General features: G+C 47.6%; 1 protein-coding gene across 4 annotated transcripts in view; it reads right to left on the reverse strand.

Annotated features, from left to right (window-relative positions):
• Nucleotides 1–5,313: 5,313 nt before the first annotated feature.
• KTN1 (kinectin 1) overlaps nt 5,314–13,881 on the reverse strand; it is a 70,176-nt gene continuing 61,608 nt past the window's right edge. For all 4 annotated transcript variants that reach the window (XM_085225864.1, XM_085225866.1, XM_085225865.1 and 1 more), the window contains 4 exons: nt 13,113–13,196; nt 11,627–11,719; nt 6,720–6,843; nt 5,314–5,820 (listed from right to left, as the gene is read on the reverse strand). In XM_085225864.1, the coding sequence (XP_085081990.1) occupies nt 5,816–5,820; nt 6,720–6,843; nt 11,627–11,719; nt 13,113–13,196 (306 nt within the window). In that variant the 3' untranslated portion in view covers nt 5,314–5,815. The remainder of the gene's footprint in view (nt 5,821–6,719; nt 6,844–11,626; nt 11,720–13,112; nt 13,197–13,881) is intronic.

Below are 13,881 nucleotides of genomic sequence, written 5' to 3' on the forward strand. Positions count from 1 at the left end.
CGTTGCCCTACTCACAGGGTACACTGTGTGTTCATTACGCAGCCAGAGAGCGAATGGTAACAGAGGTCATGTGGGGGAAGCAGCAGTTTTTTAGAAAAATAGGAACAAAGTCATAACATGAGCATGACATGAGAGGGGCTGGCTGGAAACTGATAGCCATCATGGCTCTTGGTGGCCACAGCCAAGGTGAGTGACTCCAGCAGTGCCCAGCCCTTTTCTCCAGCTGTTATCCCTCCCAGCAATGGCACCCACCTGGTTTGGGAACACGGAGACACGGAGGATGAGCCTCTATTTCTGGTTACAGAAAGGTTCATTGTCTCCTGGGTTAGCGCTCTCCATTATTCTTAATGGACGCAGCACTCCTCCATCCTCCAAACTTGAAGGCTGACAATAATTATCACAGTGAGTCCTTATTGATCCAGACCTCCCTCCCCTTCAGGAGGCACAGATCTAACGCCATAGCAGTGAACATGAAGAGCAGCTCTACAAAGCAGGCGTTGGCAAACCTGTGGTCTTGTAATGAGCAGATTAACACAGGATGCAGATGTGTCCCTTTTAAAGCGGGTATTTATTAAAAACACATCAATATATCACTGCTGCGGCACACATGTAGCTTATTAGCAAGAGCCCCCCTCCTGAGCTGGCTTTTGTCAGCAGCAAACAAAGCCACGGAGATGAACAGTGGCTCCTGTAACTAGAAGTAGCCCTCACATGAACACTGATACTTCCTAGAGCAGCACATTGCTGTCTGCAACACCAGGAGAGCACCAATGGCAATAGCAACGCAGCACTCCTAACAGTAGAGGCTAGGCAAATTCATACATACATACCTCAAATCATAGAATCATTCAGGTTGGAAAGACCTCCAAGATCCCCCAGCCCAACCCAGCCCATCCCACCATGCCCACTGCCTACATCCCTCAGTGCCACCTCTCCACAGCTCTGAAACACCTCCAGAGATGGTGACCCTACCACCTACCTGGGCAGCTGTGCCAATGCATCACCACTCTTTCAGTGAATAAATGTTTCCTAAAATCCAACCTCCTCCTCCTCCTCCACAGGAAGCCATGACACTGGCTATACCACCAAACAGAGCTGCACCACAACCCATCAAACATCCCAAGGTCTATGACAAACATGCCACAACTGACAGCATCCAGAATCCAAGGGGAAGGGAAGCCCCATAAACCTTATGAGGTTTCACACTTGCCCTGAGAGGAGGGAGGTGTCCTTATCTCCGTTTCAGATGGGAAAGATGATGATGATGCTCACAAGAAGCCCACGTTGTTGGGGACAGGACCCAGCTCCACCAGGTTGCTCAGTGCCCTTACACCAAGCCAGGAACTGGGAACACACCATATAGGTGCTGAACATTGAGACTGGATGACCTGTATGGCCCCTTCCAATCCAAACCCTTCTATCATTCAGCCCTACTGACCAGCCAGCAAAACCTCAGTTTTCCCCAAACTCCTTTATCTGGACACACAAAGCTCCTCTGCAAAGCATCCCAGTGAGGCTGCAGGGAAGCAGCTCTTGTCGTTTCAACTGTCATGAATCTTCAGCCAATTTACAGTTGCATCCATTAAATTAATAATGATGAGCCAGGACTGGCACTGCTGATACAGACCTGCTCGCCCTGCTCCTGAAATATTCATTGACTTTAAAGAACAATATCCCCATGCCCAACGAGGCTCAGGTTGTTCTCAGCAGGGTTGGATTAGGACAAGTCAATTTGTTTAAGCAAGAGGCCGGGCCTCAAAGGATGTCATAAGCACAGAACCATGAAGTCATTCCAGTTGGGGAAGACCACTAAGATCACCAAGTCCAACCAATTGCCAGTGGCAGCAAAGCAGCTGGTTCTTAGTGCACGACTGGACATCATAGAATGGCTTCGATGGGACCTTAAAGATCATCCAGTTCCAACGTCTGGACTTGGCTGTTCCCCCTCCAAGCTTTAAGGAGGGCTGGGAAGGGGATGAGTGCTTTACCCAAACGTGCCCTGCAAGTAGCAGAGCCCCTGGATTGCCCCAGATAGGCCCCGTCCATCTCATGGCTTTGGTCCCATAGAGACGTAAATGAACCCGTGGTTGTGTTTGGAGGAGAGGTTGTCAACACAAATAATTGCTGATGAGCCTGGAAAGCAAAGGCCTAATGAGCCCTCGGCGATGTTAACACCAGGTCTCTATAATTTAGTAGGATGCCATTTATCATCCAAAACCATTTCATAGAATCACAGAATAATTCAGGTTGGGAAAGATCACGAAGATCCCTGAGTCCAACCCCAACCCACCCCTCCAAATGCCCACCAACCATGCTCCCATTTGCCCTGTCACATCCCTCACCCAGCTGAGCGTTGAAGAGGTCTGCAGCCAACACTGCTCTTGGGCTGAGGTTGAAGAATCAATGGGGAAAACAGGGGGAAAAAATAACAGTAGGGAAACAGGCCCTATGCAAAAGCGTTTCCTACCAGTTTAATTAGCTCTTCAACAACACAAAGGCAGAGCCTGCTTTCCCGAGAGCCTAAAAACATATTTTTAGGTGCAACAGCTCCAAAAACTGCAGCAGGAAGCTGAGCAAAGCCTCCAAGGAGCCACGTGTGGGTCGTGCTGCTGATGCAGGAGCCAACAGCTCAACCATCAGCATGGGGGGGACAGAGGCACACGGGGACCTGGAAGCGTCCCAAACACGGCCAGGGCAAAACAGTGGAAATAAAGAACAGTCTTTTGTATGGAATCAGGCAGCACAGGGCTGCAGGACATCTGTCATCCCAGAATGGCTCAAGAAGGGGAAACGTGGCTGATGGGTTCGGGGATTGGGCTGAAGTGGGTCCCAATCTGCTACAGATCACCACTGTGGATGGGAAATACTGTTTTTTTTCCTAGAAGGACCATCGGATGGGAAAGAGGAGAACAAAAAATAACAACTTTTTTTTATCCTCTTCCAACCAAAACATAGGAATTCAGTTCTTTTGAAGGGCTGGGGTGGCTCAGCCCTTTTGGCAGAGCCATTTTTCATTTACTACTGCTCTCAAGCTGGCTTCTCCTTTAAAAACAGAGCCTGATGCAATAAAAAAAAAAAAGAAGAAGAAGAAAAAAACACATTGAGTGAGGGAAAACATGGGAGAGGGGTGACCCAGAGCACCAACAGCCCTGGGGAGAAAACAGAGCAGCACCACCACAAACTGCTTTAATGGCAAAAATCATTTGAGGGCGAATGAAAGTTGCACGAGATTTCTTTTTTTAATCACAGTAACAAATAGCTGAGTGAGTCATGGGCCAAGAAAAGCCAGCAGCAGCTCCAGGAAGATGAGCAGGGGAAGGGGCGGGGGGGGGGGGGAAGTCACACTTGGGGACTATGAGGATGCACAGCTCCCGGAGCTGCAGTGGGGACACAGAGGGCCTTCCCCTGCCTTTCTCCTTCCCGTTTTGCAGAGGTCGATTAAGAAACCCGCTCTGAAGTTGGGAAGCTCACAGCACCGTGATGCACGCGGCTTCTCCGGGAGCAAATTGCAATTAAAAACCCATCGCTGGCATCTGAGCATCCCAGGGCTGGCCCTTCTCCAGCTCAGCATCCATCAGCCATTGTCTCCCTCTAGCGCAGGCCTGGGGCTCGGGGAGACTTGGCGGTGATGACCGAGCTCCCTCCAATTGATTTTTAAGCCCTCGTGTTTTATTGTAGCAGATACCCAGGGCACGACTTTCCTAGTGACCAAACCACTTTCCAGATTGGAGAGACAGATGCCAGAGGCTGCAGTGCTCGAGGACTGGGGAGGACACCAAGATGAAAGCATCCCTGGGGCTCTCCCAGCACTCCAGAGAGGGGATTGGGGTTTGCTCAGCTGGGCTATTGCAGCTGCCTTTAACACCTTGGGACACTTCTCCTAAAGCAAAGCAGAAAACCTGCACTGAAATTTATTACAATAAATAAATTGCACGTCCCCTCTCCAGGGAGGATTTTTGCCAAGAGGAAAGGGAATGACGCTGCAGTTCTCACCCCTTTGAAACTGAGCTCTGCAGCTTAACCCAGAGGAGAAGTTCAAGGACCTGGAGAACGTGCTCCCACGTTGCCCTCAATCCTTTGGATGCTGTGCTCCCACATTGCCCTCAATCCTTTGGATGCTGCATCTGGACAGCCTGGGCTGGTGGATGGCATCCGGCCCACGGCAAGTGTTGGGATCAGATGGGCTTTAAGGTCCCTTCCAACCCAAACCATCTTGTGGTTCTGTGATTCGGCTGCTGCCTACCAATAAAGACAGGCCTCCAGTTGCCTGCTGAAGGATCAGCACCTGACCAGAACCTGGAAACCTTCCAGGGTTTCCCTCAGATCCAGGCGTAAGGAAGGACCCTGGCACTAGAAAGGCTTAGTGCTTCAAAGAACCAACAAGCAGTCTAAGTCGTACTCAGTGACATAACATATCTAAGCAACACTGGTTTACTTAACTGCAGACATGAAAGGCAACCTCTGCACAGAGACACAGGCTCTAGCTTTTTTTTCCCAATCCTGAGCTATTCTGGCAGGACTTATGAGAAACTCACTGGTTTCCTGGGTGGTGCAACAACGAAGCTTCTTGGTCTCCCATCTGGTTGTCCAAGTCCCAGAAAGAACAAAAAATATGAGAATGAAAAAAAATCCCCACAAAGGTAACAGTGTGAAAAGTTCAAAGGGAACAGTTTCAACCATTTTGCCTCTACAGTTATTTCACTTTGCCCCCCATTCTGTTTTACTGCCTCTCTTCAAATATTCATATCCTCAAGTATTAGCCAAAGCTCAGCAGGAACATCTCATTTTGCTTCACAACATCATGCAGAACTGAAGAGTTCTGCTAAGACATGCATGGAATCACTCAAGCTGGAGAAGGCTTCCAAGATCCCCCAGCCCAATCCCACCCCACCCCACCATTCCCACATCCCTCAGTGCCACATCTCTATGATTCATGAACACCTCCAGGGATGGTGACCACCCTGGGCAGCTGTGCCAACTCACCACTACTCTCTTAGGAAATGTTTCCTAACACCCAACATGAAGCTCCTGTCACAATGTGAGGCCATCGCCTCTGTCCTATCGCTGTTACGTGGGAGCAGAGGTTGACAGTCTCCCTTCAGGCAGTTGTAGATAGCAGTAAGATCTCCCCTGAACCTCCTCTTCTCCAGACTGAACCATCCCAGAAAAGAAGGGCACCTGAGCTCCCACACACCCAGAGGAATCCCTGTCCCACCTGAGCAGACCCCCCACCTGGAAGGAAGGTCTCCAAACAGAGGTGGCAATCTCACCTGAGCCCAGCGAGTCCAACACCAAGAAGAGAAACGCCACAAATAATAGCATCCCTTTATTTGCTGACACCATTACAAAAACTGATTACATTAGCAACAAAAAAAAAAACAAAAAAAAAAAAAGGAGTGTTTACTTGAGGTTGAAGTCAGAGGCAGCTAATCCCAAAAATGTATTTAAGTAAAACAGTGTACAACATCAGTATTAAAATGTTATATCCCATTGGTGACTTTGCCACATTGGAGTTCTCTGAACAAGTTTTACTGAGCAAAAGAAGACAAAAGATTACGTGTTTACTGTCTCTCCAGGAATGTAAAGGTCTAATTATCCAAACAGGTTTTCTTGTTATTATAAAACTAAACTCTGGAGGTGTCTACAGAGTCGGGTTTTTTTCTTTAAATCAGTAGTCTAACAAGGATTAGAAAAGACAAAACGCTGTTCAGTGTCTCTGACGAAGTAGAAAGGGTGAAAACATAAATAAGGCTTTAATTTGGCAAAATATAATACAATGCCTTCTGCTATCCTCAGATCAGTGATTCCTCGGACTTCATTCTGCAAGAGAAAGACACAACATCACGTGAATCCAGCAGTTCCTGACAAGTTGGCCTCACCCACTGTGAGTGCCCTACTGCTGGCCCCTGGGATGAACTCTGCCAACCCTTGGCTAACTTTGGGCCATTTCAGAACTTCAGCAGCATGATGCAGTCAACCACCAAAGCCCAGGTCTCAAAGCTGGCAGAATATTAAAATAAAAGCCCTGAAAGCCCTGTTGGTGTGTATGTAAGTGGATCAAGAGTTCATGCCAGGCTGATGCTTTAGGTGTTCATATCCCTGTGACCACAGCACACTACTGCTAACTCAGGGAAGCCCAGGGGGTTACATTACAGCCCAATCCCAAAGCAATCAGAGCTTACAAGTACAGACACTTGGCTCCTGTAACAGGGAAGAAGGAAACAAGGCACAGGCACTGTGAGAACAAAACTTTGCACGGGATAAAGAGTTGTGTGCCTGAACTGAGAGGGTCACGGATGCAAGGTCAGTCCCTGTTGAGTGAAATCTGGCCCCAGAAAGGAAGAAACCTGGTGCCTACCAACTCTGCTTTTAAAGCAGTGCAGATTGTAGAGTATCTCAAGTTGGAAGGGATCCATAAGGATCAAGTCCAACTCCTGGCTTCACACAGGGCCACCCAAAACTCAACTTATGTCTGAGAGCACAGGAAGACAGATCATAGAATCACAGAATGGCCTGGGTTGCAAAGGAGCACAGTGCTCATCCAGTTCCAACCCCCTGCTATGTGCAGGTCGCCAACCAGCAGCCCAGACTGCCCAGTCACATCCAGCCTGGCCTTGAATGCATCCAGATAGGAAGCTTCAGGTTGTAATACCTGCCTCGTCAGACCCAAACCAAGTCCCACACCATCACAGGGCAGCACCCCAGCCCTGCACACCCACCTACTAGCTGGTAATGTTCTCGTCCCTTTGACAGCATTTGGCTTACTGACACGAGCAGCTTCTTGAGATGACCTACATCCTGGTTAAGATTCACCGCCACATTTAGTTTTTTATCAGTCAATTCCTGGAAGAAGAAAAAAAAAAAATCATTAAAAACTCATTTACAATCTAATTACCAAGAAAGTCTAGAATTAGCTCATCTGTATAAAATTACTGCTCCTCGCACAGATGGGAACGATTTCTGTAAGTCAGAGGGTTACAGCCACATTTAAAGGGAACACTGTTCAAAGTCAAGAAGCCATTTCCCATTCCAAGGAATCACCTGCACACAGCATCGCTGCCCTCTGGCTCCAGAAGGATCACACGTGCTCCCTGCTTCCAGGAGCTGTGCTGCTACAACTGCAGCTAAGCCAGACCCAGTCAGCAGTGCCAAGCCACTGCCACGGCCCTGCAAGCCTCGCTACAAACCACAGAGCGCATGTGTCATTCTGTAGGATGGTTTCTGAGCCTGCTGCTGGAGGAACGAGGCTGCAGGACCACCAAATACTTGTCTGATGGGTGGGAGAGGGACGGTGGCTTGGAGCCGTTGGTGATTTCAGTGCACCACGAGCTGAGGTCAGCAGAAGAGATGGCTGAATGGCGTCCCCAGGTTGTGGTTTTTCGTCCCGTGTCTTTTTTCAAGGAACTCAAAGCCTAAAAGCCACTGAAGCCTTTCATTTTCTGGTCTGCTGCCCTCTGTGGGATCATGTCCTCAGCACTACTGAGTAACTGAGCTCCAGCCAGCAACCCAGAGAAATCTTTTGGGGATATCTGGCTGGACATCCAACCCTTCAATCCCCTGCACCAGCGCTGCTGGGCACACGGTGACACAGCTGCCCTGCAATGGAAACACCCAGCTCACTTTTTTCTCCCCTTTTTTAAAAAACAGCTTCATATTAATAGGGAAGCCCTGCAGCTCCAAAGCGGACTCTTCCCCTCCTGCCTGCCCTTCTCCCCAGGTCAGGCGTGCTGCGCTAACGACGATATAATCCCTGTTTGATGACCTTTATTGATTGCCTCCTTCAGAGAGGCACAAAGAGCTCCGCATCAGAACGCTCCTCGTTCAGCTCCCAAGACAGACGTGCAGACAGACCTGCAGGAGAGCTTCCCCTTGCCATTCATCAGCTAAAAATAAGCAAACCTGCCTCGGTGCCAGCGCTACAGCAGCACCCAATCCCCAACACGAACACGGGAGCGTCTGCGAGCGCTCAGCATCAGCCAACTGCACTCCAGCTGAAAGCAGCTCTCCTAACAGAACGAGACTGATGCATAATGCTGCTGCAAATCTCTCCCTGGGGTTTAAGGGAAATTAGAGCAAGTTCAGAGAGGGCCACTTTCCCAGCTCCCATTTGGCTCGCAACGCGGCTAGACTTGCTGTAACGCAGAGAGGGCAGTAAATCAAACTCAACCACCTGCACCATTACAGAAACTACTCTGGGCTCAGGCAAGAGAACAAAGCAATATTTTGCAGAGCTCTTCGCTTGCGTGCAACTGGTAAACATTTTTCTACTCTAAAAACCATCGGCAATCGGTTGTACAGTAGCTTTAACCCATTTTACCCTTACTGAAGTAGAAAAGCAGCTCCGTCAAGGGTGAGAATTCACACAGCAATCTCCTAAGGATTGATTAAAGTGGAGAGGCGAGTGCAATTAGCATATCAGCTAATGAATAGACCACGGCACTGACCAACAGCACTGGGAATGCACACACGTTAGTGTAGGAACCACCACAAGCAGAAGCAATGGAGGAGCCCTTCGTTTCCCCCCCAGCCCTCACACCTCAAGGAAGTGCTCTTCTCACCTATATTTGTCTCTTCCTCCCTTCTATTTTGTGGCTTTACTAATCGTAGAATCACAATTTTGGGGTCAGAAGAGAAGCTAAAGCACCCCCCCTCCTCCACAGCCCCACCATGGGCTGTTGCCCTCCATCAGATCAAGCTGCCCAGGGCCCCCATCCAGCCCAGCCTTGCTTACCAATGAATTGTAGACATATCCTCAGCTTTCAGAGTCAAATCCTGACCAGTCCTCAACGGGCTTGGGCTCAACACAGGCACACAGCAGCTTCTGTTAGCCCACAGCTGCATTATGGGGCTGCTGCTGCACCCTGGCCCCATAGTTCTGGGGCTTGAGGGAGAACACTTTTGGGATGTGGGGAAGTAGAGAGGCAGAGGGATGGCTATTGGAGCCTCTTTGAACCTTAATGATTCTATGCCCTCCTGGGTACGTCCCCAATCAGGTGTTCCATCTGACAGGCACTGAGCTGACAGATTCATCCCTGCTGTGCTCCACACGTATGGCATTCTCAGTTTTCAAGGATGGAGTGTTTCACACAGATTCAGGGAAGAAAGCCCATTAGACTGCATATAATCCTCAAAATAAGTTTACTGCCTAAGAGAGCTGCTGAATATAAACGACTTCCTTAAAGCATACTAAAAGGCAGCCTTTAGTCATCATCTAGTCCCATAAGTGACAAGGAAGCAAGCTAATTAGAAAGCCCAAATGGTCTATTTTTAAATAGAAAGAAAAGGAGTCTAACGAAAACACACAGAATGTGTTTGAGGGTTTGTGCAAGCAGCATTTCTCAATTTTGTGGGTTGGTTCCAGTACCCAGAAGGAACAAATATGCTCATTTGCAAGCATATGTTTTCAGGTCCTTCTTAACAAAAAATAAAAAGTCCCTGTTGCTAGGTGGAAGTGGCTGGAAGACTTTCTTTTTTTAATCTAACAGCTATTTTAAGCTGGGGTTTGAGGCTTCTGGGGAGACAGCTTTGTTTTTTTGTTCTGAAAAAAGAAAAAACAGCAGCAAAAAAGGCATAAGGAAGGAGATAACGTTCTAATTTCAGCCTCTGCCAATGGCTACCTGTTTACAGCAGTGTTTAGACAATTAACTATTTTTTTTTTTTTTAAACTAATGAAGGCTTGATTACAGGTTCCTTAGGACTGTTTTTCCACACTCTTAGGAATAAAGCAACAGATATTCTACGGGAAAACTGGATAGGGCCCCACACTGCTCCCACACAGCCACAGTGGAGCAATACATAAAGCAGAGGGGTTCTGCAAGGCTGAAGTGATGAGAGCCCAAACAAACAGGGTTTGGCCACAGCAGGGAACATCTACTGACACCTGGCCAGCATTACCAGCCATGAGATGCCACGGCTGACAGCACCATGGCATGCCTGACTCTGAGCTCTGCAAACAGGAGGCCATAGGCAGGATAACAGATTCCTCTGGTGGTCAGCTTGTATTGTTAGCCCTGCCCCAAACCCTGCACTTGCCTTCTCAGCAAATTGGGCAACCCCTGGCATCAAGCCCAAAGGAAGGTCAGAACGGCATGGCAGAAAACAAGCAGTCTGTCACTGACTTAAAGAGGGCTGCTCTGTTCCATCCTGCTGCAGACAGGGACATGGAACACCCAATTGTCACCATCTGGCCTTCTGCTGTCAGCACAGGACAGGGCTCAGCAGACCCAACATCCCTTCCAGGAAAGCAGCTCACAGGGTTGGGACATCAGTGGTTTCCCAAGCCCAGCTGCAGCTCTGGCCCTGAGGTAGGAAGCCCACAGCACGTGGGTCGATCAGCATCCATGAACGATCACTCTGAAAAAAGCCATCTCTTTCCTGCTAATGACTACAAAAGCTTTAATACTGTACTCCTTAGAGGACTCCTAGCTTCCTGTCTCAGCTGATGAAGCCACATATTTTTAGTGGCTAAAAGGAGTCGATACACAAATTGCTCGTCCTACCAGCAAGTGCTCCTCTCCTCCTCAAATGGCAGCATTTCCTACCACTCTATCCATCAGATGAAAATGGGTAATGAGCTTCACTGACACCCTTTAGCTGTGTAAAACATGCTGGGAAGACATCTGCTTTACCCATCCCAGCTGCCTACTGGAAAGCTCTTCTGAAGCCATTTTGAAGCTGATGAGAATGCTTTTGTTTCCAGAAATGGGAAAGCCCTGTTATGACACCAGGACTCAGGCACCTGTGCTAGTGGTGAGGGCCAGCTCTCTGAGAGTACCAGCTGCAGAAACAGTTCAGCAATCTTCCATACAAACAGTAACCCACAGGCTCAGGCAATTACCCATCAACATGAGAAAAAGCCACTTCAGAGCCCTTCAATTCCAGATCTTGCAACTGCAATCCAATCACCAGAGGACCTAAAAACACCGACAGTCTGCATAGTTCTATACTCACAGCACAAAGCAGCACTTGAGTTGGTTGCTTACTGACAAGGACCAGCATGACCTTGCTGCAGGACCACACCAAGATCAGCACAAATTCCCAGGAGCATGGGCCAGCTGGACTTGCATTTAAGCACTTACCTGTGACTAATGGCAGGCTCCTGCCCACAGCTGCAGAGAACCAAAAGGCTCAAGGTTCTGGCAAGAGATTTTCCCAGGACACTCAAGACTACCCTCTTCCTTTGGTATTACTTATGCCAACCCAACTGTCAATATTTTAAGCTTACTTAATAATCAGCAGATTTATTTATAGCGTCTCTTCTTGAAGGGACAAGTTTGGGGATCTTCTCTTAACTTTTCTCTTCCCACTTCTGCTCAAACCAACAGCCCCTGGAAGCCCAGATCTCACATCCAGAATCTTTCCCCTTCCTTCTTGCAAATTTGACCCACAGGAATGAGGTCATAACCCAGATGACAGTGAAACACCTAATGCTTAGAGAGAAAGATATCGGTATCCCTTGAATACAGCTCTGTGAGGCTACTGTGACAAGCTGCAAGACAGGAAGTTTCATCAAGCCTTAATTTCCCCCATCAAAATCATGCCTAAGCTGCACCTAACTTCCCAAAGTTGATACTGTGCATGAGATTTGTGCTGCTCTGAGCACAGTGGTCTCAAGAGAAACACTCACCGACTCTGTGCGAACGTCGCTGTTTTCAATAACATTGGCATCCCCAACAACTTTTCCAATTTCTCTCTCAAGAGATGCCAAGGACTCCTGGGCCTGCAGGGTGGGAAAACACAAAACAAAACAGAGGAGGCAACAATTAGCAAAGGCTGAGAACTGAACACCTCCCCCCCCCCCCATCTCTACAGGAGCAGCATTAGAGACACAGGAAATCATTGTTCAGCAGGAAATGTGTTTTATGCCAGATTTGCTCAGGGGACCAATACATTTGCCAAGATTGACATGTCTCCTTACAATCAGTACGTCGCGTGTCAGCTTGCCTGCATTTTAAAGCAATTCTATGGGGGAAACTCTAATAGTCTTACATCAAGTTACTATGTAAAAAAATTGCATGGGTTTTTTTTTTTCGTTTCATGTGAGAGTAGCTGCACAGGCAGGTCTCCAGAAGCCTGACTGCTGATCTGTATTTATACTGAGCATGCCACAAACCACAGGCATCAGTAGAGCTCCCTTCATGCGTACACATCCAGTGTAACTGTCCCAAGCAAAGTGTTTTAAACACTTTATCATAGCAGATCTTCGTCTTCTCACCTCCTGGCAGTGCTTTAGTGACTCTGTCAAACCCAGTGGCCCATCACTGACAGGTCTTAGGGTACCTCAAGAGGCAGGACAGCTGTTGAAGATGCCTGGAAGAACTGCTATTAACCCCAGAGCACTAGCAACCTTCTAGCTTCTAGCTTCTGCATTCCTTCCCAGTTTCATCTTGTACTTGTGGCTGAGAAGACAGCATCACAGAAGGAACAAAGGGTTGTAGAGCCCAGAGCCTGGCCTCAGCGACTCCACAGGCTATTCTTGTCTCTCTCCATTTATCAGTTCTCCCATGAGAGGTTCCTCCCAGGGGTGACAGAGAAACTGAGACCTCACATGCTTAAAGATATTCCACTCCAATCCATCTTGCAAGAGCAACCAACGCAGAAAAGCAGAGGTAACCCACCTGCTCGTCTCACTGAGCTTGTGTTGAGCTAACTTGAAAGATTTGCAGTGTCCTGGGCTACAGCCAATTTGTAACCAAGTGCAAATGGGCAAGATGGCTTGTGAGCCAACTTGTAACCATCACCATTTGAGCCTGGATTTAAAAGCTTCAGGCTGTGATGTGGGTGTAGGGCTGTGAGATGGGGTTTTATTTTAAGAAACCCAGCCTAATAAAGAATTATTTGTCAGCCTCAAATCACCTGTTGGTATAAAATTATCATGGACAAGAGACACTTTCAAGTCAGGTAATGAAACAAAGCTGCTTATTACATTTTTATCATTTCAAAAGACCCACAGGTATCATGCACAAGCTCTTATACCTGGGAAAGCAGTGAGTGCAGTAACACCCCAGCAGGCAGGCAGCTGGAAACACCACATTTTTCCAGCACTGTAAAACTACAGATTGAAAGGGCTTCAGCAGTATTTACACCTGTAACTGTTAAGGGTCTCTGCTTACCTTAGGCAAGTCACCAGCTACCTTCTGCCTCTCGTTTTGATCAACTTTGAGTTTCGACAGTGTTTCACTTAACTTCGTTTTCAGCTGCAAAACAGTAACAAAGGAAATCAGTTTCCCCCACGTATAAACAGATGCAATTCGTCTTTCCCCTAGCTTGCCCTAGTGCACACTGCAACAGGAGTAAGACTGCTAACGATTACTGCACACATTGGGTTAGTGAACACGTAATATGGCGAGGTTTACAAAGACAGTCAAAGAAGAGAGAGTCCATCTGTAAAGATAAGTGTCAGGAATGGAAACTACAGAAGAAAAGATACAGTTGGAATCAGATTAACTACAAGTGATCTCGGCTACACTGCCAATAGGACCATTAGCAATATCTAGCACTCCTATCACAAGCCAGTCCCAGCTTCAACTCAATTCATACAAATACCCCAAAATGTAGACTGTCATCTTCCTAATTCATGCTAAACTGTCACTTCACTGCTGAATAAATTAGAAAACCCTCTGCTTGTCATTTTAATAAAGCACCACTTGTTACAATTCTGTTGACTTAATCAGTCTGCTAATGTCAGATCAGGGAATGAATCACTGGCAGGGGTATATTAAGTTGTCGATTGTGTTTAGATTCAGTCCAAAAAGTGAAACTATTTCCATCAAGAGGGATGAATACTTTGCACTGCCTGCCCTTAAAACACAGCCTTCCAGAGAAAGGAAATAAACTTTTTTTTTTTTTTTTAAAGAATATTTCAATTGCTCTTCAATCAGC

Source organism: Meleagris gallopavo, chromosome 5, assembly GCF_905368555.1.
Source record: "Meleagris gallopavo chromosome 5, MGAL_WU_HG_1.1, whole genome shotgun sequence".
Classification (NCBI taxonomy): domain Eukaryota; kingdom Metazoa; phylum Chordata; class Aves; order Galliformes; family Phasianidae; genus Meleagris; species Meleagris gallopavo.